We start from the raw sequence: 24,433 nt of genomic DNA on the forward strand, positions 1-24,433 counted from the left end.
CCGGAACGGCGGTGCGGGAGGCGGCAGCTCCTGCGCACGGCCCGGGGCGGCCGGGGCACGGCGGGGAGCGGGCGGCGGGGAGCGGGACCGGCGCGGAACCGGGTGAGTGCGGCGGGGCCGGGGCGGGGACCCTCACTCACGGCCCCGGAGGCGGCGGGCGCTGCCCGGGAGATGCGCGGGGCGAGTGGCGGGGAAGGGGCGATGGAGCCCCCGGACCCCCCGTCCCGGTGAGCGGCGGGGGGCAGCGCGGTGGTCCCCATGCTGTCCCGCTGTCAGCCGGCTGTGCCACACGCCGCGGCCACCTCTGTCGCCGCTGCCGGATGAGGAGCCCACGGCGGTGGGGGCGGCTTCTTGCAGCCTTTCCCATCAGCTGGAAGCCCCCGGGATGTCCCCGTGTTCCCCGGTGTCCCCAGCCGGACCGGTCACGCCCGGGCAGCCCCATCCGCCTCCCCCGGGGGAGGTTGGTCTGAGCCCGCTCGGGGTCACTGCGTGGGGGCTGTGTCCCCGCCGTGTCCCCGCCGTGTTCCCTGCGGATGGAATCCCCCCCTGGGGCTGGGGGGAGAGGGGCAGCCCGGCAGTGCCCCACCCTGGGCCGGTGTCACCCCAGAAAGGGACCCGCACGGAACCCCGACCTCGTGGGGACACGGCCATGGGTGGAGCGGGATCGGGGTGCTCGGGGTCTGTCCCCACGGGCACCCACAAGTCCGGTGCCACCCGTCGCTGGATGAGAACGCAGCACCCCGATGGATGGTGCTGTCTGGGGGTGCGCTCCGGGACAGCTGCACCAGCATCTGCGTGGCAAGGAAGGGGTTAAGGCGCGCTGTGGGGTGTCGGGGTGTCCCCAACCGGGAGTACACCCGGGCAGCTCCTCGCACCGGTGACCTCACGGCACTGCCATAGCAACGCCGCGTGAAGTCACCGGCATCGGAGCAGGGAGCGATGCCAACGTGAGTGTCCAGCCCGGCACCGCGCTGTCACCGCGCACCGTGTCCCCCCCAGGATGAGCTGCGCCCACGAGTGACCCCGCCACCATGCTGGTCAAGGAGTACCGCATCTGCATGCCGCTCACCACCGAGGAGGTGAGCTGTGGGACGGCGGGCGGGGGTCCCGTGCCACCCCGTCGGGGCGAGCGCCGAGCTTTTGGGTACAGAATGGTCACTTTGAGGTGCCAGCCTGGGACCCCCCGGCACACCTCGTCCCCGTGCCCGGTGCCTCCGGGACTCAGCATCCGCTCTCGTCCGCCGCAGTACCGCGTGGGGCAGCTGTACACCATCAGCAAGCACAGCCACCAGGAGAGCGAGAAGGGTGAGGGCGTGGAGGTGGTGCGGAACGAGCCCCACGAGGACCCCGTGCACGGCCCCGGGCAGTTCACCGAGAAGCGCGTCCACCTCTCCAGGTGAGGCACACAGCGTAGGGAGCGACGGGGGTGCCCGCCTGCCCCAGCGCTGGGGGACACCGCTGCGGGGTGACCTCATCTCGCGTGTCCCCATCCCTGCTCCCCAAATCCGCCGGGAATAGCATCTCCCGGGCTGCAGCCACCTCTGGAGGGACGCACCCAGCCTTGGGGGCTGCACTCATCTTCTCTAGTACCCCCATCTCCCAGGGGCTGCACCCGTCTTTGGGGATGCGCGCCTATCTCCTAGGGACGGCACCGTCTCCCAGTGCAAGGCTCAGCAGGGATGCCCCAGTAGTTGCTCTGTCCATCCCAGGGGTGTCCCCGTGTCCCTGCCCCCAGCCCCAGGTGCCATGGGGCGGCCGCTGGCACGCAGTGCTGCTGTCCCCGTGTCCCCGCCGCCAGCTGCGGCGCGTGGCCGAGCGCACTCCGGCTGCTCCCCCGGCAGGGAGCCGCTGGCGTTAGACGGGATATTTTTAGCCGCGGCACTCACGATTCTCCTCTCGGGGATGTTATTTATAACACCAGAAAATTAATCAAAAAACACCACCCGGCTCCCCGCTGCTGGGAGGGAGGCAGCCCACACCGCAAGTGGGGACCAGAGCGTCCGGGGTGGGGACAGAGGCATCGTAGGCAACCGGTTGTGGGGTGATGCGGTGGGCCTGGGGCAGGGATGGGGGTTATGGGGTGATGGGGCTCCTGGAGGAGGGATGAGGGGCTTGGGGTGATGGGCTCCCTCTAAAGGTGGTGGGGTCCGGGAGCTGTGCTCGGCGGGCAGGGCTGGGTGGCATCGGGCTGTGCCGTGCTCCTGGGCTGCACCCTGCCCCGCTGGCAGCACCCAGCCCGGGCTGCGTTCCCCCACAGCAAGCTGCCCAGCTGGGCGCGGGCGGTGACTCCCCGCATCTTCTACATCACGGAGAAAGCTTGGAACTACTACCCCTACACCATCACTGGTGAGTCCCAGTTGTGAGGACGGGGCACTCGGCACAGCCTGGCACCACGGGGCCCTGGCACAGTCTCACCTCTTTCTTTCTCCTCCATGATGCTGCGCCGTGCTGCCGGTGTCCTTGCAGAGTACACGGTAAGGGGGTGGCATGGGGGGACCCAGTCCCTTTCCCCTGGGGTGGGTGTCCCCAGGGCTCGGGGACCAGCTCCCGGCCGCTCTCCCCGCAGTGCTCCTTCCTGCCCAAGTTCTCCATCTACATTGAGACCAAGTACGAGGACAACTGCGGGGACAGCGAGAACGTGAGTGGCACCGTCCATGTCCCTGATGTGTCCCTCCCTGAGACCTGGCAAACTCATTGCAGGGGACACGTGCGGTTGGTGCCATCCCCTCTCACCCTCCCTCCCCACCCCAGATCTTCCACAGCGATAAGATCCTGGGTGACCACGAGGTCTCCTTCCTGGACATCGCCTTTGACGAGATCCCCGAGCGCTACTATCGCAGCCTGGAGGTAATGGGGCTCTGGGGGTGCCCCGCTTAGGGTCCCCCCCCTGCCCGGCTCACAGCCTCGCTCTGTGCCCTAGGACCCTCGGTTCTTCAGCTCGGCCAAGACGGGCCGGGGACCGCTGCGGGAGGGCTGGCGCCAGCACACCAAGCCCATCATGTGTTCCTACAAGCTGGTGACCGTCAAGTTCGAGGTGTGGGGGCTGCAGACGCGGGTGGAGCAGTTCGTGCACAAGGTGAGGGGGCCGAGGGCACGGCGGGGGCCACGCGGGCGCGGGGTGCTGAGTGCCGCTGTCACAGGTGATCCGGGACATCCTGCTGATCGGGCACCGGCAAGCCTTCACCTGGGTGGACGAGTGGTGCGGTGAGTCCCTGCCATGTCCCCCGGCCCCTGCACACGGGACCCCCAAAGCCACCAACCCTGCTGGTGCCCTGTGCCCCCGTGCCCGTGCCCCAGTTCACTGCCTGCTTCGCTGCACACCTGGGACCGTGCTGGGCAAGGCTTGGCCAAAGCAGCACTGCTGCCAGACAATCCAAAACAGCCACCACTGGGGCCACCACTGGGGTCACCACTGGGGCCAGTACAGCTCTCCGCTTTCCAGACAGGTCCCTGGGAAGGTTTGTGCCTTCAAAACACACCTGCAAATGGCCACAGCCCAAAGCTGGGGAGCCAACACCCTAGTTCCTCTGCCCATGCATCCCCATGGGTTGCCACCTTGGCACATGCTGGTGGTCCCCATGCACATGGAGTCCCCCAGTATATGTGGCTCAGCATCCCCTGCCTGCACAGTCTGTCTGTCTGTCCCCTCCCCACGGGGTCCTGCTGCCACCCTCCCATTCCTGCCTGTCCCCTCTACCCCAGCCCTTGTCGCCTTCCCCACGTGCAGCTCAGCGGGGACGCTGTCCCCAGGGCTGGCAACTCAAGGGGCCGCTGGGGACACTGGGGGGTGCTGGAGGCGGCCGCGAGCCCGCGTGTGCTCGGCAGGCATGACGATGGAGGAGGTGCGGCGGTACGAGCGGGAGACGCAGGAGGCCACCAACGAGATCATCGGCCTGGTGGCCCCCACCATTTCGGTCAGCGAGGTGGGGCAGCCCACAGCCACGCACTCGGCCCCGGCCAGCGCTCCCTCCACCCCTCTCAGCGACGAGGCCCCCGATTTCCTCGCTCCCCCCAAAGCTCGGCCCCGCAAGAAGTCAGCGCCGGAGACCCTGACGCTGCCCGCACTGCGGGAACGTGCCAGCGCCGAGTGATGGCGTGCCATGTCGCCGCGCCTTGCCACCTCCCTGGATGGACTGTCCTCTCCTCCATGCCAGCCCTGCCACCCACCTCGTCCCCTCCAACAGACGCTGACCCCAAGCGGGGGACCTGCATTCAGGGCACATGGGAGCCCTGTGGGGTTGCCAGTATCCCTGAGCCACTGCGGGCGCCCAGGTGGGACATTGTCACCATTGCCGTGCCGGACCTGCTGGCTCACCGGGAGGGGACACTCGCAGCATCAGGCCGTGGTGGCATCCTGGCACCTGGTGCAGCCCCATGAGTCTGAGCACCACGGCACTCGGGGAGCAATGCTCGAGCAGCACCCTGCAAGGTAGGCACCGTGCACGGGAGGGCGGGCATGGGAGTGACAGTGACAGCCCAGTGCCACCTCCTGGGGTTCCCTGTGGGATGCCAGTGGTCACTCTGGGCCCCACAGCTGGGAGCTGTGTCGGTGCAAGGGGTGCCAGGGCAAGCTCAGACCTGCATTTTCTGTGGGAAAACAGGCCTTTTTGGAAATAAAGCTGGAGACATGGTGGCTGGCTCCTGGTGGTGGTTTATTGGGCTCTGCAGAGGAGAGCTGTGCCTGCACCGTCCCCACACACAGCACACACTGGATACTTCAGCTGGGCTGGGAAAGGCAGCAGTGGGATTGGGGTTTGTGGGGCAGGACGGGGAAGATCGAGCTGGGTCAGCTCACCGATGCTTCCAGCCACACGGCTCCCTTCCCTGCTAATCGTCATCGCTGTCACCCTCCAGTTCCCTGACAGAGGTGGCTGGCCCCAGCAGGGTGATATAGTGAGAGCTGCAGTACACAGGGGCCTTGTTGGGGCTGGAATAGACCTGCTCGGGCCGCAGCGAGGCGAAGGGGTTGGCAGAGTAACCCGTGACGCACATCTCCAGCTCCACCAGGATCTGCAGTGAGGACTTCAGCTCCTGCTCGCTGCCAGGAGAAGAAAGGAGGACTCTGACTGCTCAGCTGGGGTGTTCCCCGTAGGGACATCCCCACAGCCAGCTGGGGGGCACACTGGGGCTCTCACCTGTAGACAGTGAAGAGAGTGGGCAGGCAGTAGTCCCGCAGAAGCAGCAGCGTGGGCAGCCAGCCTGCCATGAGGTCGTGGCAGGCATGGAAACCTGCAAGGACACACCAGTGAGTTGGGCACACAGCCCGTACTCCCCACCCCACAGAGCCCAGCTGGCACAGCATGAGCATGGCCCCACTCTGTGCCACAGACCCCACCTTCCTGCGTTGCTGCTAGTGGGAAGGACTGAGCACCCTTAGCAAGGAGAGCTCCTGTTCCCTGCCAGGCTCCAGGTCCTGGGCTGAGCCACAGAACCGAGATCCAGAGCCCAAACATAGGGACCGCTTTGGGTGCTGCTGGTGCCTGAACCTCAGGGTGTCACCCACTGTGAGTGGTGGCCCATTGTGGCTCGGTGCACAGCCATGGCAAGCCCTGGGCACGTCCCAAAGTCCCCAGCAGCCTCAGGCACTGCACTCTGGGCACTCACCTGGGTGGAAGCCCACCACCAGGTCGGGGCGGGCGGCCAGCTTGGTCTCCACTTGGTCTTCCCAAAAGTCGTGGTACAGGCCCTTGTAGCTGCTGAGATAGATCCTTCCCGGGGGTCCCGATGTGGCCAAGGGGGGCCTCATGATGGCCCCATCCACCACATCAACTCCCACCATCACCACTTCCATGCCCTGCTGGCCCGGGAACATCCGCGCCAGCTCATCATAGTCTGTCACCCGGGTGTTGAGGGTCTCGACGTGGGATGCCCCTACCACGTGAATGGTGAGAGGCTTGGCAAGGGGATCGATGCCAAAGAGACGCAACCCCAGGCCAATGGTGAGTGGCCGTGAGTGGAAGTCAGTGACGAGGCGCCGGACAGACTCGCGCAGCTCTCCCTCCTCCGGCCGGGGCTTGCCTGCGTTGGCCCAGAGGAGGCTCATGTAGCGCCCAGCCAGGACAGCGTCCAGCTTCTCCTCCAGCTGCCCCTGCATGGAGAACCAGTCCTCCCAGCCTGCCACATCCCCTGCGGGTTTTGTCCAGTTCTCCGTGGGGAAGGGAATGTCACCTGAGGGCAGAAAAGTGGCATTTCAGTGGTGGCCCTGCAGGACAAGGCTGCCTGTCCCCACCATGGCTGCTGGATGTAGTGGCTCTGCCATCCTGGAATGACTAAAACCAGGAGGAGGGACCTCACACACCTATCGGGTAGGCTGTGGGGAATGCATGGGGTGGGAGCAGCATCCCCCGACCCACCTGTAAAGATCAGCCACTCCACCAGCCGGTCCAGGGCCACCAGCTTCAGCTTCTTGCAGAACTTTTTGTGCAGAGGCCAGTTGGCACGCTGGCACGCCACACTGCAGTAGTACACGTTTTGGCATCTGGGAGGAGAGAGGCAGCATGCCCAGCTTTGGGGGTGGCCAGGATCACGCCCACTGAGCCACCCTGTCATGGCTGCACTGCTGTTTGGGGCAGGTGAGCCCGCAATGGGTCAGGCACCCTCAGTTTCACCCTGGCCCTTGGGCTAAGCTCACCCTTTTGGGAGCCAGGGGACATCCAGCCCCACACTATTGCACCGCTTCCTCCATACCTCTTGCATCGCCTGAGACTTTTGGGGTCGGGGAGGGCATCAGGGAGCTTCTTGCACTCGGCGCAGAACTTGAAGGTGTCCTCCATCTTCTGGAACATGTCGAAGTAAGTCCGGATGCCGAAGTCACTGCCCTTCTTCCTCCCATCCATGGCAGACCTGAAGGGAGCCCAGACACATCAGGAGGTGAGCAGGATCTGTTCTGTCTCAGCCAGGCTGGAGTCTTCCCTCTAAGCCTGCAGGATTGCGGGCTGGCTGGGGACAAGGAGCCCTGCATATCACCTTGTCCTGCGGGGAGCTGGGGGGGGGGGGCACGGGGGGTGTGACACCCACACAACCCACCCACCCTGGCTGCTCCCACTCACTTGTAGTCCTCGTAGCTCTTCATGTTGAGCTTCTGCAGGATGACATGGGACAGCCCCGGCACATTGCTGTCCATGGCCTGGAAGCCGAGGGAGTCCATGTCAGGAGCCCTCGCTGCTGCCGGCTCCTTTGCAGGTTTCTTGGAGGCCTTGCGGGCAGCGCCTCGGCCCCGCTGGGCCATGCTGCTACGGTACACGGGGCTCTGGGAGCGCCCAGCTCCCCGAGGAGACCCTGCGGGTGTCCCAGCGCTCGTCCCTGGGAGCAGGGTGGTGACGGGGCGGCCACGCGCACATCCCGCTCCTGCCAAGGGAGGGCTGAGCTCAAATGTCAGCCCCAACAAGGCCAGGCTTCCCTGCGGGCATCTGATAGCGAAGCTATTCTGGTCAGCGCCTCCCATGGAAGGGGGCCAACCCCCATGGGAGCAGTGGCGGGGAGGGATGTGGGAAAGCAGCAGGGTGATGGCGGGCCGCCCTTCTCCTGCTGTCCTGGCCCTTCGCTCCCGGTTACCCATGCCCATGGCCGGGCCCTGCCTCACCCCAAGGGGCACAGAGTGAGGGGCTGGGGGTCTCCATTGGCCAACCATAGGTGAGGGTGAGTGACTGGCAGGCACCATGGCAACTGCTGGGACAGCGGTCAGGATGCAGATTAGTCTGGGGGTGCTGGGGACACACTGACAATTGGTCTGGGGGCTCAGGACGGCTCGGTCTCAGGCCCCCATCCACACAGGGGCTTGGCAAAGGCTGCCCACATCCAAGATGGCGCCGAGATGGGCACACACTCCCCTGGGCTAAGATCTCGCGAAGGCTGGTAATCTCGCGAGATAAGATGGGTTGCCGTGGTTACGGGAAGCGAAGGGCCGCGCTGCCCTCCCCGGAGGCTGGTGAGGACGCGGGTTCGCGTCCCGCCGCCGCCGAGCCCGGTTCCCGCTGCCCTGCACCGTGCTCGCGTTGGGCATTCGGCCGCTCCACACCCCCAGTCCTCCTCCCGGCTCCTCGGGCTCTGTGGTAAGGGTGCTGGAGCGCGGGGGGCTGCAGGAGGCCCGCACTGAAGCTTTGGCTAGGACTATGCTGCCCCTGGCCCTGCCACGGCCCTCCCCCTGTGGGCTGCAGGCCTGGGGGCTGACCTGAGAGATGTGTGGGTCACTTCCATGTCGTGTTCCTCCTTCTCCTCCCGCCACTCCTCGTGTGAGACTCAGCCCTCCTGCAGCCACATGCATGCAGTGTTTGACAGCTGCAAAGAATGCTACAAACTGTGCTGGCTGCGTCCTGCGGCTGTGTGTGATCCTCCGGGAGAGGTCCCCTTGGAGGGGGTAGAAGACCCTCGTGTCACAGCTGCACGGAAGGAGAAAGCGTTTCCGTGTTTCTCTTGCTGTTTTTTTTTTTTTTCCTGCAGAGCCATGGAGGTCCCAGAGGGGCCATCTGCCACCAAGGAGTCCTTCCCTCCTGATGCATCTGCTCCAGGCGAATCGCAACCGTCGCTGCGAAACGTGGTACAGATCACCGTGGTGAAGGGCCAGGACCTGGTAAAGCTCTTCTGGAAGTGTGTCAGCTGGTTTAATCAAAGAGCTGAGTGACTCTTTCTGCTGTGAGCCCGTTCTAGAGCAGATGTGAGGTTGCGGGGCTGAAGGAGGGGATGTAGGCCCCTGGCTTCTGCCCCACACTGAGGGCTCGTTCGTGCAGACTGAAGGATGAGAAGTAATGGCCTGAAGTTGCGCCGGGGGATGTTCAGGTTGGATATTAGGAAAGAAATATTCTCAGAAAGAGCGGTGATGCGCTGGCACAGGCTGCCCAGGGAGGTGGTGGAGTCACCGTCCCTGGAGGTGTTCAGGAACCGTGGGGATGTGGCACTGAGGACGTGGTCAGTGGGCACGGGGGGGTGGGCTGGGGTTGGAGCTGGGGATCTGAGAGGTCGTCTTCAACCTGAGTGATTCTGTGATTCTAAGGCTTGTGCTTCTCTTAGATTCACCTCCTCAGCAACAGTCCAGAGATGCTCTGGTGCCTCGTTGGTTTGAAACGTTTCTCCCTGCATTCCCTGCCTTGCTGTCTGTAAATGGCTGCTTCTTTAAGCAAATCACAGTGAAACCTATTTGGTGAGACAAATAAGCCTAAAAAGACCTGTGCTGGAGTATAAAGCCAGATTTTCAGCCGAGCTACTGCAGTTTAAATTGTGTTGAAAGCAATAGAGTGGCTCTAGATTTCAAAAGGTGGTGACTCCATTGCAGTTACAGTGCAAGACTGACCTAATTCAGACTAATACATAACTACTGTGATTTCCATGTGCTGCGTGATGGGCCCAGCTGTTCTTAAAGTCTTCTAGAGGAACTGGCATTTAGGAGGAAATGCTTGCTGCTCTGCTACAGCTGCAAGCAGAAAAATGGAAATCCCTACCTCAGCTCTTGCAGCAGAAAGAAAAAGCAAATCAAAAGCATTTGCCCCTTTAAAAATATATAGATATTTTACTGTTGCAGTATTTGAGTCCCTCTCACACTGATAGGTCTACAAACAGCACTTTAGGTGAGAATCAGAAGGTAGAGAGGAGGGAAAACCATGCTCAGCATAATAGACCAGTGGTCTGATTGTGTCTGGAATATTGCTTTGTCTTAGAAAAGGCTATGGCTAAAGGAGAGAGGCTCACGAAAGTACAATAACAACAATAATATGGAAAAGGTCCAACTATGTGAAACATGGAATCTGTTTAATTAGAGTTGTAGAGAAGAATGAGAGGAGTATAAGATAATTAATGGGAAAGGTTAATTGGATTCTTCTGTTTAGCCTTTCGCATAATGCATGCTCAAGGAGACAGTCAGCACGACCGAAAATTAAAACCAAGTGAATGAAATCTCTTTTTGTGCAAAAGCCAATATGGAACTAATTACCCCAGTGACATGGAGAGCAGGAGCTCAGGGCCTGGCCCATGCAGACTGGGCATCCCCGCTGCTGAGGATGAAAGAAACACTCAGTTTGGGTGCAATGGTCCCTGCATGCTGGGGGGGTGGCTGCTCTTCTCTGAATGGAAGAGGGAACTGCGTTCCTCCTGCGGGGAGCTCCTCCTGTAGCTGCTGTCTCATCACTTCCTCGCCCTGCGGTGGAAGTGCCCGCTGGACAGGGCTGTCTGGGCATGTGGCCACGAGGTGCTGTGCTGTCACCGTGCCTGTTCACCCGTGTTTGTGGAGATGTGTTCAAATTTTGACCTCATCATCTCTGTGTAAAGCTGATGTAGCAGCATATTCCAGAGCTCCCGAAAGAGCTTGCTGGAGCCCTGACTTGATTTCAGGGCTTGCTGCAGCCACGTGATACACACGAGTGTCCTGTGAGCTCAGCCACGCAGCTCAGGGACAACCTTCTTAGGACACAACAAAAATCCCAGCTTTCCTGGCAGTGCTGTATCAATGGGATATTTTTGGATACGCTTTAGATATGACTTTCCTTCCCTTCTTAATCCCTAAGGCATCACAGCGTGGTGGAGCAGGAAATGTCCCTCCTGAAGACAGGTCTCAGCACAGCTGAGCTCCGTTCCTTTTCCCCATTCTTGCAGTGGAACAGCCCAAGAGTCCCACCAGGGTGCTCTGTCTGGGTCGGGGAACTGAATCTCCCTCCCAGAGGTGACTTTGCTCTGTTGCAAACCAGCTGCTTAATCTCCTGTCTGTCTGTGTTTCATAGAAAAGTATCAAAAGTGACACGTCGATTACGTTGGTTCGTGTGGAGTACAACGGAGTGATCCTGGGAGACTCCTCCAAGACTGATGTCTTGCCAAACGGGACAGCAAACTATAACTTCACGGCCAACTTTGAATACAGCAGCGATGGGCCCAACTCTTGGGTCGACATTGCACAAAAACCTGTGCTTTGTAAGTACCTGATGCAGAATCACACTCCCTGGAGGGGTGGAGGTGGTGCTGTCAGCTGCTGTGCTCTGCCTTCTTGCTGCAGGAGTCACATGTTCAAGAATAGCACTTAAGCAGCAGCAGTGGGGGAATCTCAGCCCTTCTGTTCTCCTCTGTGCCAGCTGGAAGAATCCTCTTTCATGTTGGCCTGGCCCTTTGGCTTTGCTTTTCTTGTCAGCCATGTGAGGTGATACAGGAGCGTGTGCTGGAGCTAACGCAGACCCTTTGCAGCCCCTGCCAGAGCTTGCTGATCCAAACCTCTCTGAAGCTGTCTGAGAAACACTGCCAGCTCCTGTCTGTTTTTCTCTCTAGTGACAGTGATAGAAGTGTCGCACAAGGAGAAGAAACAGAAGGAGAAGACCATGCCACTTGGCCAAGCTGTGTTGGACCTTCTACCTCTGCTGCAAGGTACAACACAGACTTCCACAGCCTCTGTAAATGCTTCCTGCTCCCTGGCTGTACTGATCTTTGCTCAGGGACTCCTCATCATAAATAACCTCCTCCTGACAAAAATCGACTTCATAGAGTCTTTGGAAAGCCGGGGCCAGAGGGAAGAGGGGATGGCAGCAGCAGCTCGGCTTTAGGAGTTGTAGCAGCACAACTTTAAGGCTGTGGTTTTCAGCGCAGGGTCTCACTGTATTCTTTCCTCATTGCTGGTTCTTCTCAGGACAGTGTTCATTTACGGTCTTGGCTCCTTTGTATGCAGTTTCTACCTCTCCATCAGAAAGCCTTCACCCGGAGGCCAAGGTATGTGGAATTTGGAACTGTTCCTTCCCTCATTCGGCTCTCTGCTGCTTTTTAATGGGGCAGACGAGCATTACTCAGCCACCTAGCTCGTCACAGATATATTACAGCCCTATATATTAAAAGCTTGGAGGCTTTTCGTACTCCCATTGACGTCTGTCCCAAGGTGCTTATGATAGGTGAGGTCGTGCTAGCAAATGCTAATGTGTGCAGCTACCAAATTGCCTTGGAAAAAATATTCAAGATAGAAATCATAGTGCTGAAAAATCAGAAAAAGGCAAAGGCAGGATTACCTGCCCAACTTCATTAGTCTTCCTTTCTATGAATAAACTGTCTCACAGTCTATTATTGCACAACCTCTGACTGCCTTTCCTGCAAGGCCCTCATTCGTTCAGCAGATTGAAAAGTACCCAGTGAATAAAACAGGGAATGAAGTAAGGTTCTGGAAAAATGTCTAACTTTGCTCCTCAGTCTCCATCTACTTACCACTATGGGTGAAGAAGGTGGATGGATATTGCATTTGCTCTCCTGTATTTAAATGATATAATAAGCAAGGCATGGGGGGCACCCATTAGGGAGGAAAGATGATAGATGCTGAGCAGCTGGTTTTTCATTGCACAGCACCCATCTGGGGTCGGGCAGGTAGCTAATGACCGTACACAGGGCATGGAGATAAAGCAGAGCTGAAGTATGGCCACAGCTTTCACATGCTCTGAATCATGAGCATTGTTTTCTATCCCTGGTGTTCTTTTTCCTTTCTCTTGTCAGAGATCCTGACTATACATATGCCGTGCCTCCAGTAGGCTCTGCTGTGAACACACAAATATCACAATTCAGACACAGGAAAGATTGACCATGAAATTCCTTTCTTGTGCTGGTCTGTTTTCTTTAACATCTGAAGTGAGGAGTAAGATAACATTATACATTCTAGCCTTGGGTTTCTGCTTCCTTCTCCCTCAAGAGCAGAGAATTATAACTGTCTGGCTATTAGCTGTTTTTTAAATCATTTTTTTCCCGCAGTGTGCTCTTGAAGTGTCTGCCTGCACCAAAAAGCCCCTGCTTTCTGCAAGCCAGCTTTCAGATGGTAACTTCCTGAGTGTCACGATGGAGGCAGCTTATTCTGTCCCTGAAGCATTTGTTCCCACTGGACCATCTCAAAACTACATGGCTTGCTTGCAAGTGCCAGCAGTTGGGAAGGTGAGGATGGGTCCTGGCACAGCTAGGTGGGTGTTGGCTGCTGCAGAGCAGGTTGTGGTCCCCTGCCATGGAACAAGTGAGCAGCCCTGTGGGAGTACAGCTGTGGTGCTTGTGCTACCACAGTATCTGCTGCAATTGCTCAGGGTCTCTGTGATGTGGAGTGTTTCTTTAACACAGATAAGGGACTGCATGGCACGATTTGGGTTGAAACTGGCAGTTGTTTTCCACACCGTGATTTTTTTCTCCCTTCTTTGTATGCAAGTGGTGGAGTGTGTTCTTCAAGCCAGGCCCCTGCACTGCTTCCTTGCCTTATTAAGCCCAGCTCGGAGCAGCTGGCACTTGCTCTTGCTCATGTTGGAAGCAGAAGTCCTTTCATTCTCATGTCTCTTTAGAAAGAAGTCCCCTTGCTCTTCATGAATGGCGTCCTGAAGCCTGGTGGTGAAAAAGAACCACTACCCCGACCCAAAAAATGGTCTCTGGCTAATATCATAGCCCCTGGTGCTCTGAACATACCCAACTCCTTCATTCTTGGTGGTCCCTATGAGGATGAGGATGGAGAGCTCAACAAAACGAAGGTGAGGAAGGGCTGGCAGTGTCCTGGCTGGAAGAGAACCATCGGGTCTCCCTGAAGGCACTGATGAAGACTTTGAGAGACTTGAGGGGAGGAAGGTGGGTGGTCAGCTCTGTGCGCAGTGTCAGAGCATGGAGATGGTTCTGCGAGCCAGCAGGCATGCTGGCTTACCATGGGCATGCTAACACACCACAGGAGAGCTCCCAGGGCTGCATGTGGCAAGTCTGGTTCTCACTCCTGAGCTGCTGGGCTGAGGCTTTGCATTACCTCTTCGTGAGCCAAGCTCCTAATACCAACTTACTGCTAACTTACTCTGCTAAGGTATCCCATGCTGGGTGAGCAGCACCCCTCTCTGACTCGTGTTCTATCCCAAGGAACATTTCAGGGGGGTGATTTGGGGATGATGCTGGCTGTGGAATTTGCTCTCCTGGCTCTGACCATGTACTACATCCCCCAGGACAGGGAGTTTAGGATCCAGGCAGAAAGCGCAAAGAGAATCGTATGGGACACGGAAGGACGCTGTTACCTGGATCCTGCTGCAGTACTCATGTAAGGGCCACGAGAACCTCCCAGCACTGAGGGATGAGAGAAACTTCTCGAGAGTGCACTTAGTTGAGTGACCTGTCCTGGGCAGTGAGAAGCAATGAGCAAATGTTTTTAGACCTCTTACATGGCCATACATCTCCTGTGCTGTCTGCCAGCTGAAAGCGCTCGTGTTAGCAAGAGAGCATTTTAACTGCCTTTAATTGCTGGCAGCAACTTAGCTCTGCAATGGTAGGAGAAGATGAATTGGCTGTAGTTGCTGTCTTCGGGCTGTAAATGCTCTCTTTTGCTGCCAGCAGTTGGAGCTGGTTACTGTTCCTTCTGCAGTGCAAACACTTAATGATGGCTGTGTTCCCTCCCATGACCTCTTCACCACTGTCACCTGAAGGTTTGAAGGAAGGGGGGCAGTCATGGTGAGCAGACATGGAGTCAGGGAGCCCACACAGCTTTCCTCTTAGCTGCTAATCAAGTTCTGTTGAATTTCCAATATATTTTAATCCTTTCACTCTACGTCGGCACTCTTCACTTCCTTTTGTATTGGATAAACAGCACTTTTAATAGCTCTAGATATGTTCAAGATCAGGATAGGTATCCCACTTCTCTTTGACTCCTGCAACATTCTTGGCTTCAGCTTCATCGTGGCTGTGCATTTCACAGCCAAGGAATTTCTCAAGTGGAAATATTCCTTTCTGTCTGCTGGGGTTTTGTTCCCCTTCTCACCACATACACACTCCTCAGCCTGGGATCTGCTTTGGATTTATACCAACATTAATCATGTTTCTTTTTTTCTTTTTTTTTTCTTTTTTGCTTCAATTTTGAATTAACCAGGGGAGAGAGAAGCTCTGTGTGTTGCTCTCAGAATCATTTTATAGCTGGTAGTGCCATAAATGCATGTAGGAGTGGATGGAAAGGAGCACATCCCAGGTCTTCCCCAAAGCACATATGTTCCAATGGTGCAAGGCTGGTTGCTGTGTAATGGGAATGGGGCAGTGTAAAGCCAGGTGGGGGGCTTTGGGGCTGCTGGGACAGAAGGGAGGGCAGCGTGGCTAACTGGGGAGAGCTTGGGTTCTGCAAATTCTCAGTGCCTTCCTCTGTATTCAGCCTGAAGAAGCGCATTGCAGAGTGCCAGTACTGGCCCGTGGAGGTCTGCAGGATGCCAGTGACCTCGTCCAGCAAAGGGAAAACCAGCAAAGCTGACAAGGTAAAAGTGTGTGGGGGGGGGACGGGTTGCTATGGCTTGTGGAGCAGCGTTGTGTCATTGAGCACTTTTTTCCACGCCTTTGTTACACCAAAACCAGCCTTGAACCGGCCAAAGCAAGTCAGAGAGCTGGAGGCTTTGTGAAGGGTTTAACCAGCCTTATAGAACTGCTAAACAAACAAAGGAGGGTGAGATTTTTTTCCTAAAAGCTTACAGATACGTAGCTTGGTGGGAAAGGGTCAGGGAAGGGGGAAGGGACTTCACTTCTTGAGAAGTGACGTAATTCATTAAGCTTATCTTCAGCCAGTCTTGTTTTGGTTTTGGTTTTTTTTGAGCATCTTGAAGAAATTCACGCCTGCTTTCTGTGGGTATAAATAAGCGATGCTTTTGCATCTAAGCTGAGCTGATTTAACAAAGAAAGAGCTGCTCTGCTAATGGTTCTGCTCCTGACAGCTGATTCTGTGAGGGTCCCTTATGTGTTCCAGGGCAAAGTCGTGTAAGTTGGTGTAAATCTCATCCATCACTCACCGGTGCCAGCATTTTGCAGCTGTGACAGGGATACATCCCTTACCCACACTGGTCTGCTGCTGGCCCAGCTGCTTAGGCCTCTGTAGCTGCCTGACTTCTGTCAAACCTGAGATGCTCACAGCTCTGCTAGGATCATTTGGATTCCTAACCAGGCGGCTGGTAATTGGGCAGCTGTATCATGACAAGACTGTGCTGAAGAGTGGCGTAGTGTGGGCACCGGAGAGAACAGCTGCCCTGCTGGGGTTGGAATCAAATTGATATTCTAGGTATCGAATGACTCCGGTGTTTTTTGTCTGGCTTGTCTTGGCCGTGTGCCAGTCGCAGAGCCCCTGGCTCGTCAGGTGCCTCGTTTTGCTGCATGGCCTTTTCTTAATGGGATCGGTGACCTTGTTTCCTTAAGAGAACAGCAGTCTGTTCAGCACCTCAGCGCCTTGGTCTGTGTTTCCAGGGAGATGAGGACAGGCAGATTTTCTTCCACGGTGTGGCATATGTCGACATGATGCCTTTGCTGTGCCCTGGCGTGAAGCGGATCCGAGGCGCTTTCCGCGTCTTTGCCTACCAGGACAGCGACGTGCTCGAGAAGGTGAGAGCTGGTGAGGCAGCCAGGCCCCGTGCCACCTCTGCAGCTGCTTGTGCAGGATGGGTGCAGGCAGGACGAGCAACGTGGGGTTTGGGAGCAGGCAGGACGGGCAGAGCTGTGCTCAAGGGCCGGCTCTGTGACCTCGCTGCTCCTCTGCTGCTGGAGAGCAACGGCACGAGCTGCTGGGTGCAGCCTTCTCAAAGGCAGGCGCTTGCTGGGTGTGTGTGAGCGGGTTTAGGGGCTGGGGGAGGCTCTGCATCTCACTGCACTCCTTTCTCTGTTGGCGGCTGAGTGAGGAGAGCTGGGAGTTTGCTTCTCGCTCCCCACTCGGGAACACGGACAAAGGGACTGCTTTGCTGGGAAGAGCAAACAGTGGCTCTGAAAGGATGGCGTTACCCCAGGCAACAACCAGAAAAGCTGTCACTGGAGCTCTTTCAGCTGTAGCTCGTGGAGGTTTATTTGTCTTTCGCTTCCCCCCCCACCCCTTCCACCCCGCCTTGTTACTAAAAGTGACAGTTACGTCTCCGTTTTCCCACAGTACTCCTGGAACAGACCTGAGCTTGTTTCAGGAGGGCAGATGCACAGCTTGCTTTCACTGCCCACGTTCCCTTAGCGCTTCTCCCTGTGCCGTGGGAGCTGGGGGAATTACAGCCCAGCTCTGTGCCTCCCTGCTGCTAGGTGCCAGCTGCGGGGGGGAAGAAGCAGGACCTGCCCCACGGCTCAGTTCTTGCTGGCCCAGCTCCTGTAGCGCTGACAGCTGGGAGGGAGCCCTGCCCCGGTGCTCACGCAGTGTGTAAACAGGCAGAGTGAAAAACCTGGTCCCAGCAAGTCGCAGGTGTGTCAGGGAAACTGCTCTGCTCGGGAAAGTGAGCTGGGAGCTGAGTCACCCCAGGGCAAGCAGCAGCACCCAAAACACAGTGCGGGGCAGACCTGGGGTGGGTAGCCAGTTCTTCTAGCAGTTCACATCACCAGGCAAGTCCATGCCTGTGAGGCAGACCAAGGATTGTGCTTGTGCAAGAGCCCAGGGCTAGTGTCCCTGTGAAAATGCAGCCTTTGAACAAGGAGGTTCCAGTGAGGCTTTCTCAAGCAGCTCTTTGCTTGGCAGTCAGACCTGAGGTTGTACAGCTGTGTGGTATCAGGGCTGGCCTTGAGCGCAGGCAACTAACTGCCTATGGGGAGAGGATGAGGTTGCAGAGCTTCTTAATGTATTTAGACTCTGTCTGTGTTCTGTGATGTGAAAGGTTAAGGCAAAGGAATGCCTTGTCCTTCGATTCCCTCACTTCTGTCTTTTCTTCCCTAACCCCTCCAGACTAAAAGACAGCAGAGTGTTCTGCGGGATCTCCGTCCGCAGATCAGTCTGATTAAAGAAGGATCAGGGGCCTCAGGAACCAGTTCATCTCTTTCTAGAGCTGTTCCCAGTAAGGCCCAGAGGGAAGACAAGGAGAAGATGACCAGAGAACAGGAATTCAACAGAAGGGTGAGGTCCAGAGACACATATTGCAACACGCTTGGTCCTTTTCGACATCAGAGCTAATCAGAATCAGGGGCTGATGCTGCATTGCCTTAACCAGCTGAGGGATGCTCATCACCTTGAAATCTTAGTGAATGCTGTCTGAACAAATGTACAGCATGACCACATCCTGAATTTGTGAGGGCGTGAGGTTTGGATCTGAAATGGAATTGTCCTTTCTTGCTTTTCTATAGATGTCCCATGCACCAAAAGTCCAGTTGTCAGATATTGCTGAAGAATCTGCAAGCGTCACATCTCTCAGCCCTGAAGGAAAGGTAATTTTGTATCTCCAAAGAGAAGAAAGGACTGCTAGACCATGGCTGCATCAGTGTCTCACACCTTTCATGTCATTAAATTGCTTAAGAGTGAGCTGGAGACAAGGGATGTTTTACGCAGATGCTGTCCTGGAGTTCTTCCAGTGACGTCCAGCTGGAGGAAAGTCTAGCATTGGGCTAGAAGGTCTCTATAAATAATTAGGCATTATTTAGAAGAGTTTCTTCCTTTTTGTGACTTCTTTCTCAAACCGTGTAGAATGCTTATTCATTTTCCAAGCAAACTGATTAGCTGGGCGTTCTCTTTTTTTTTTTTTTTTCCTAGACTGACTCCTCAAGGTGAATTTTTCTACTGTAAATCATTCTGAGTGCAAGTTATAAAGCAAGCAGGCTCTCTGCGGTGTAAAGAGGATTTGCTGAAGATCTGTAGCTAAATGTTCAGTTTTTCATCTTGTCAGTAATGTCTCTAGATAGCACAACACTGAGAGAGCAATGTTTATCTTCACAGCAATATGTTGAAGCAGGAACATTCCTGGTGATGGAGATGAAGCTGGACAAGGCTTTGGTACCCAAACGACTGCAAGAGGAGCTCACCAAAAGGTGTGTAAAGACATGCTATAACTCTGGAGCTGACAGATTCTTCTGCAGGACACGAACCAGGCTGTGCAGGGAGCCTACCCTTTGGTGTACTCTGTAAGCAGCAGTTGAGGGCTTCATCCAATACCCACTGAAATCAGGAGGACAGGGCCACCAAGCTGCTTCAGCAGTGGCGTTGCCTGGGTTTGGAAAACAGTTGCATTCATCTGAGCTGGCATCTCTCTGCACAGCAGTATCTGTGCTCCTATCCAGGCTTTGTTTCCCATTAATCCCCCCGTGCTTGCCTCTTGCACGTGATGTTCAGCTGCTTGGTCAGGGCTGGCCACCAGTGGGCTGCACAAGGTGGCACTGCTCTAACTTCAGGACAGCGTTCTGTTGTTTTTCTGAAATGTTCTCACGGCTTTCTACCCGTTCCTGGCCTCTGGTTTTCATACTGTTCTGCTGTAGAGCTGTGCTCTCATCTCTGAGGCTTCGAGGCTTTCACTCTGTGTTTATCTTAAGGCAGTTGCTTCCTGTCCATGGAGCAGTAGTCCTGCTGTGGTGCTATCTAGGGAAGACCTAACCATGTATAATTTATTGGATAGAAAAGAGAAAATACAGTAAATGAATAAACCATAATGTCCACAGGCAGCAGATCTCTCTCAGCCAGAAATAAGAGCAGAAACCACACACCAGCAGCCATTCTTTCGACAGGAAGTATGTGTATTGTCTTTTGTTCTGCCTGCTGTCTTCTAGGAAAACAGGTTTGGGGAAAGTGAGCCTCCCTTACAGTAGATTTTCCCCTGAGCTTTCTTATTTGATTCCTGTTCTACTGCAGCTTGCAGAAATTCAGTGTAATTCCTCTTTGCTCTCCTGCCTTGTGCAGCTGTGGATGGGAAGCCTGGAAAATCAGATCTGAGTGGCAGAGAGGGTCCGTTCCTGGGGGGGCTTCAGCTGATGACACATACACGTGTCCTGGTACACGTGCTGAGCCATTGTGCTTTGTTGTTGTTGGTTTATTTTTTGTCTTATTTCCTGGAAGGCTGTTTGAATACACAGCTCGTTAGCAAACCACAACTCCCTTTCTTGGGCTGCATCCAAAATTTCCTGTCAGCCTCCGCTTCTGCTCGCTTGCTCTGCTCGAGTTGCTGTTGCTTGGTTTCCTTTTTCTCATCTTGAAGTGAAGGAGTTTGCTTCTCATTTGTGCCACTAGCAGAGGTAGCACGGAAGTGATGGGAGCTGTGCTGAGGGTGAGGGTGGGACTGCGAGTGTGGGCGCTGCACTGTTCAGGCTCAGTGGCTTCCCAGGGAGTGGTGCCAGGTCTCTGCAGGGAGGCACTGCAGAACAAGAGGACCAGACAGCACGGCAGGGTGTGCACAAGAAGGAAAAGGACACGTTGCTGCTTATGGTCACAACGCTTTCCACAGACCTGGCATCTTCCCTGGTGCCTCCGGCAGCCCCATGCAGAGTCAGATGACTGTATTCGTGTCCTGTGGGGATATGTCCTGCGTGGGATGAGGGACCAGCAGGAGCAGCAGCTTTCTGAAGGGTGTTTTGGAGCTGTGCTGCGTGGCCTCCCGTTGAGGCTCATGGGTGACAGCAGCTGATGGGGGGTGACAGGTCCGTGGGGACAGGAGCAGTGGCTGTGGCATCACCGTTCGTGTGGGCGAGCTGAGAGGAGAGCTGCGTCTCTCACTCATCACTGAAGCTTTTTGGATCTCTGAGTACATGGAGAAGTGATCAGAGGCCAGAACCTGGAGAAGTCAGCTGCCCGGAGGCTGTGTAAGCTGGCAGAATGGTTACAGGATTTGGCTGTGGCGTGGGGGAAGCAGTTTGCTTCGCTGATTGTGTCGGAGCCAGCGCAGGGATGTGACACCTTCTTCTGGTGGGCAGGATTGTGTTCTGAGGACTGAAGGTGCTCTAGTGCCAGCAAACAGGAAATCTTGATAAAATCCCAGCGAATTTAGACTGTTTGGACTCTAATATTACTGTAGCCCTAAGGAGCTTTGCTCGGTATTTGGGAGGTCACTATAACCCTAGTAGTGGTACAGACAGGGGTGATACAGTGTGGAGGAGTCAGCATGTGGCCAAGGGATAAGGTGCCACACTGCGTGGTGTGTGCCAGGACCTGGGGGGTGGTATTGCCCAGGGTTTTGCCGTGAGAACATTCTTCAGAGCTTTCCTGAAAAGGTGGTACCTCTCCTGCAGGTGTTGTGACAGGCCCAGGAGGTTGTGAGTTAAAGGAATAACGACTGGATGAGAAGACCTGCTTCTGTGGGAGAGAGGTTTTGATTGCCAGCAGTGACAAATATTAACCCTACCCGCTGGGCTGAAGTTCTGCAGTGGTTTTTGCGTGACGGGTCAGTCGTGCCTGATGAAAACAACTAAAGAAATCTACTAAATAAATCTCATCCAATCCTTGCAGAGTGTAATCATCAGCAGGGAGTCAGGAAGTAGCTGGTTCTCTCAAGGCAGTGTGACGAGCCGCAAGCATCGAATACGGGTGCTCTGCTCTTTTCGCTTCCTTCTCGCTCTGACCTTCACAATTTCTCACCCATTGGTCCACATCAGGTGTCTCCAGGACGTGGTGACAGCCTGCAGCCCTCGCCCTGCACGTTGGCTGTGCTTGAGCTAATCAAGCATTGCTCACAGGGTGTCAGGCTGATCCCGTCTCTCTTCTCATCGGCAGGGTCAAGGAGATGATTCCCCCTCGCCCTCCGCTGCCTCCTCGGACTGAAGGAGCCAAGAAGGTATGTGCAGGAGCCTATGGCCTCATCAGCACCTCCTTCTGTCCTCATCCCTCTCACTTAAGGGATTTTCATCTTCAGTCTGAGCCCCGTGGCAACACACAGATGAGATTTGCAGAGGAAGCATGCAGAAAACTTCAGGATGTGTTATCTTTGTAGCGCTGCGCCTTGGGAAATCATTCCTGGGCCGTGTTGCTTGTTTTTGCAGCCCTTAAAAAGGGAGAGATCTCGAAAAGGCAGAGAAGAAAGCAGCAGTGTGGGGGGGTTTGGAAGTGAATGGATGCTGAGGAGAGAGGTATCAGAGCTGTTTGCCTGTGGGCAGTCCCAACAGCGTCTTGTCTCAGACTATTCCGTGTACTTCTTCAGGCCCAGACAAACATGAACAGAATTAGCCCCAGCCACACTCAGGTCACCCAGAATGCTTCTTTTTTTTTTAGGACTTTTGCATGTTCAACTTCCTGACCCCAGAAAATGATCAGAGAACGCTGGCTGGTTTTCTGTAGGTACAGAACAGCCGCTGAAGGAGCATGTCCTCAGATGGCCCCTGGCTGATGGGAAATTCAAAGCAACAGTGGGGGACGAAGCAACACTTCAATAGCTGACCCCAGTACTGCTGCAGAATTGATTTGTGCTGGACTGTCTGGAGTGCACAAAGTGATACATTTTGATTATGGCCATGCATGGAAGCTTCTGCCACTGAGATTATGGAGATTACAGGCCCTTCTGAGGAGGGGGGGGGGCTGGCCTGCGGCTTTAAAGGGCTCTCAGCTAATGAGATGTAGTTTATTTGCAGCCAGTTATACTGCTGTAGAAGAGACAGCGAGGACTGAGACAGTGGATTCTGATTGAAAAAATGTGGCAGGAACAATATCTAATTATGAAGGAGCACTTGTGTATTTACATGCAGATAATTTTGCAGCCTTGAGGCATGGACAGGAGAGGCTGTGTGACAGCCTAATTGCGACTTGAGTCAGGTGGAGTTAATGGGAGGCGTGGGCTCTGGCAAATAAAACCCATTTCAAGGTTGATGGCATAAGTGACTTTTGAGGTTTGATTACTTATTTACTTCTTGACGTTTCCTATTTCCTAGGCTGTGGAAGATTATCACAACCACGTCGCGAGCGTTGCTGTTGCCATCCTAAGTGAATACCACGAGCTGTTTGGAAAGCAGCCGCCTCACCAAGGAGCAGCAGCCCATCAAACCCTGGAGGAACAGAAGCGTCAGCTCAACTTTGAGCTCAACAGCTCTGGGAAATATTTTGCTTTTAAGGAACAGCTAAAGGCAGGGATCCGTTGTGCTGTTTCCCTTCCCTGCTCGTTTTGTCCTGGCAGTTTCTCAGTGAGGAACTGCTGCTTCACGGTGATAACTTGGCATGATGTGTTGCTACAGAATCCCTTCCTGTCACCCAAGGCTGTTGCAGAGACACAGGGAGGGCCAGTTTTTTTCCTAACAGAGCAGGCTGCTTTGGTCATGCACCGGGAGAACTTTTCCTGTCATTAGGGGAAGGCTTCAAAGCTGATCACATCCATTTGCCCCACGTTGTATCCTGATGAAGGCAAAACCGATTGCTTTGCACACTCACAGCCCTCCCTAGGGAGAAGGGGCCTCTCCACGTGTCCCTCAAAAGGGCACCTGTGTGGCAGGGAAAGCAAGGGCAGAGAGGTGGGAAAGCAATTTGTCCCTGCTTGTTTTATTTTGCTTTTTTACCTTTACTAATTGCTGGGTTGGATTTCTTCCTTAGAACTAAGTTGGAGTTTCAGACAGTTGGAGTTGGACTCGATGATCTTTGTGGGTCCCTTCCAACTCAGGATATTCTCTGATTCTATGACAATCCACGTTATGGCTCTGTGTTATTATGATTATGGAGCTTGCGGGAGACCTGCCATGTCCAACTGTTCCATGTCTCCACAGTATGCTGTAGTGAAGATTGTGAGGGAGAAATACCTGAAGACCACAGCATTTGAGACCCAGGAGCAGTTCCAAGCGTTTCTCAGTGAGCTCTATGTGTACCTTGTGGATCAGATGCACGTTGCCCTGAACCAGGTAGGGAGAAGCCCTGGCTGGGGTGGGTAATTTGGGATGCAGCTCCACCGTGGATCCAGAGCTAGACACCACTTCTAGTGAAGTTAGGGGTACTTTTGCATTCAAGACACCTGCAGGCTTGTGCTTCTGTTTGCTGCAGTTATCACGTATGTGCCCTGAGCCACACGCAGAGGCAGGATCTGGTGCATCCATATCCCTTTGCTATGAAATCCAGACAGTGAAATGTATGAAATACAACTGGTAACAGCTGCTGTAGCTGGCTCATGGTGAGGGTGGCTGGGTCTCTGCCATCTGCCACCCCCCCACACCCAGGGCAGAGCACAGACTCACAGTGTGAGTTGGGGTCACTGGTGACACCTCAAAGGAAGGAGAAAGTGCTCTTGATCTGAGGGGTACTTTTATTTGCCACAAGTGCAGATGATGGCTATTACCCCTTCCCGTTGTGGTAGAAGTGCCTGGGGATGGCAGTTGCTTCACAGGACTGTGAGGCTGGAGGCTGGAACAGCTCTCCAACCCAGCCAGCCCTAGCTGTGCCAAGGTGTGCTCTGTGCAGTGCTGAGCTGGGGACTGCTGCTGTCATGGGATCACATGAAGTGTTCGTACCTTCCTTCTTAACTCTGGCTGGGGCTAACTCTGTCTCACTCCTTACCAGCTACTGTATGAAGAAGCTGCTTCCCCTGCCCCTCGAATCCGCATGACTGACGAGCAGCTCTGCCTCTTTGCTCGTGAAGCTGAAGTCAGCAAGGACTACAAGCTGGCATCGCTCTACCACCAGCAGGTAAAGGAGCCCCTGCCTCCATCCCGTGTGTCTGGGCTGGCAGCATACCATCGTGGTGGAGGTGAACATGAGCAGGATACTCACACTGAATGCGTGAGGGATTTCCTAGGGAGATGCTGCTCTCTGGAGGATGTGAGGCAGTGGCTGGCCGGGTTGCTGGAGACTTCAGCTTCAAGGCCAAGGGAAATGGGATGATCTGGTCCAAAAGGCACGCTG

General features: G+C 55.5%; 3 protein-coding genes across 9 annotated transcripts in view; 2 read left to right on the forward strand and 1 right to left on the reverse strand.

Annotated features, from left to right (window-relative positions):
- On the forward strand, window positions 1–4,631 carry LOC110405766 (cytoplasmic phosphatidylinositol transfer protein 1-like). The gene is made up of 10 exons (XM_021411419.1): window positions 1–102; window positions 1,000–1,079; window positions 1,248–1,396; window positions 2,258–2,346; window positions 2,467–2,474; window positions 2,567–2,638; window positions 2,752–2,847; window positions 2,921–3,076; window positions 3,141–3,204; window positions 3,826–4,631. Exons 2-10 carry the CDS (start codon window positions 1,032–1,034, stop codon window positions 4,089–4,091), a joined length of 948 nt encoding a protein of 315 aa, XP_021267094.1. The 5' UTR covers window positions 1–102; window positions 1,000–1,031; the 3' UTR covers window positions 4,092–4,631.
- On the reverse strand, window positions 4,632–7,878 carry MSS51 (MSS51 mitochondrial translational activator). Its single transcript, XM_021411394.1, has 6 exons — window positions 7,050–7,878; window positions 6,688–6,843; window positions 6,354–6,478; window positions 5,605–6,168; window positions 5,136–5,229; window positions 4,632–5,038 (listed from the first exon to the last, which is right to left on the reverse strand). Exons 1-6 carry the CDS (start codon window positions 7,658–7,660, stop codon window positions 4,828–4,830), a joined length of 1,761 nt encoding a protein of 586 aa, XP_021267069.1. The 5' UTR covers window positions 7,661–7,878; the 3' UTR covers window positions 4,632–4,827.
- CFAP70 (cilia and flagella associated protein 70) overlaps window positions 6,738–24,433 on the forward strand; it is a 24,328-nt gene continuing 6,632 nt past the window's right edge. For 5 of the 7 annotated variants that reach the window (XM_021411363.1, XM_021411367.1, XM_021411366.1 and 2 more), the window contains exons 1-17: window positions 7,910–8,051; window positions 8,440–8,569; window positions 10,707–10,893; window positions 11,242–11,337; window positions 11,597–11,676; window positions 12,694–12,870; window positions 13,263–13,445; window positions 13,899–13,990; window positions 15,086–15,185; window positions 16,159–16,293; window positions 17,600–17,767; window positions 17,995–18,075; window positions 18,581–18,672; window positions 21,338–21,398; window positions 22,486–22,677; window positions 23,308–23,439; window positions 24,092–24,217. In XM_021411363.1, the coding sequence (XP_021267038.1) occupies window positions 8,444–8,569; window positions 10,707–10,893; window positions 11,242–11,337; window positions 11,597–11,676; window positions 12,694–12,870; window positions 13,263–13,445; window positions 13,899–13,990; window positions 15,086–15,185; window positions 16,159–16,293; window positions 17,600–17,767; window positions 17,995–18,075; window positions 18,581–18,672; window positions 21,338–21,398; window positions 22,486–22,677; window positions 23,308–23,439; window positions 24,092–24,217 (2,028 nt within the window). In that variant the 5' untranslated portion in view covers window positions 7,910–8,051; window positions 8,440–8,443. Of the gene's footprint in view, window positions 6,871–7,909; window positions 8,052–8,439; window positions 8,570–10,706; window positions 10,894–11,241; window positions 11,338–11,596; window positions 11,677–12,693; window positions 12,871–13,262; window positions 13,446–13,898; window positions 13,991–15,085; window positions 15,186–16,158; window positions 16,294–17,599; window positions 17,768–17,994; window positions 18,076–18,580; window positions 18,673–21,337; window positions 21,399–22,485; window positions 22,678–23,307; window positions 23,440–24,091; window positions 24,218–24,433 lie in introns of those variants that run through there. The other 2 variants (XM_021411364.1, XM_021411368.1) reach the window with 2 other exon arrangements.

Source organism: Numida meleagris, chromosome 13 (assembly GCF_002078875.1).
Source record: "Numida meleagris isolate 19003 breed g44 Domestic line chromosome 13, NumMel1.0, whole genome shotgun sequence".
NCBI lineage: Eukaryota > Metazoa > Chordata > Aves > Galliformes > Numididae > Numida > Numida meleagris.

Coding starts and splice junctions, on each gene's coding strand:
- MSS51 (XM_021411394.1), bottom strand. CDS start 7,660: ATGGTGCCTGCCAGTCACTCACCCTCACCTATGGTTGGCCAATGGAGA. Junction 6,844..7,049: donor AAGAGCTACGAGGACTACAA/GTGAGTGGGAGC, acceptor GGCTCCCTTCAG/GTCTGCCATGGATGGGAGGA. Junction 6,169..6,353: donor GGAGTGGCTGATCTTTACAG/GTGGGTCGGGGG, acceptor TTCTGCCCTCAG/GTGACATTCCCTTCCCCACG.
- LOC110405766 (XM_021411419.1), top strand. CDS start 1,032: ATGCTGGTCAAGGAGTACCGCATCTGCATGCCGCTCACCACCGAGGAG. Junction 1,080..1,247: donor TGCCGCTCACCACCGAGGAG/GTGAGCTGTGGG, acceptor CGTCCGCCGCAG/TACCGCGTGGGGCAGCTGTA. Junction 3,205..3,825: donor CTGGGTGGACGAGTGGTGCG/GTGAGTCCCTGC, acceptor TGTGCTCGGCAG/GCATGACGATGGAGGAGGTG.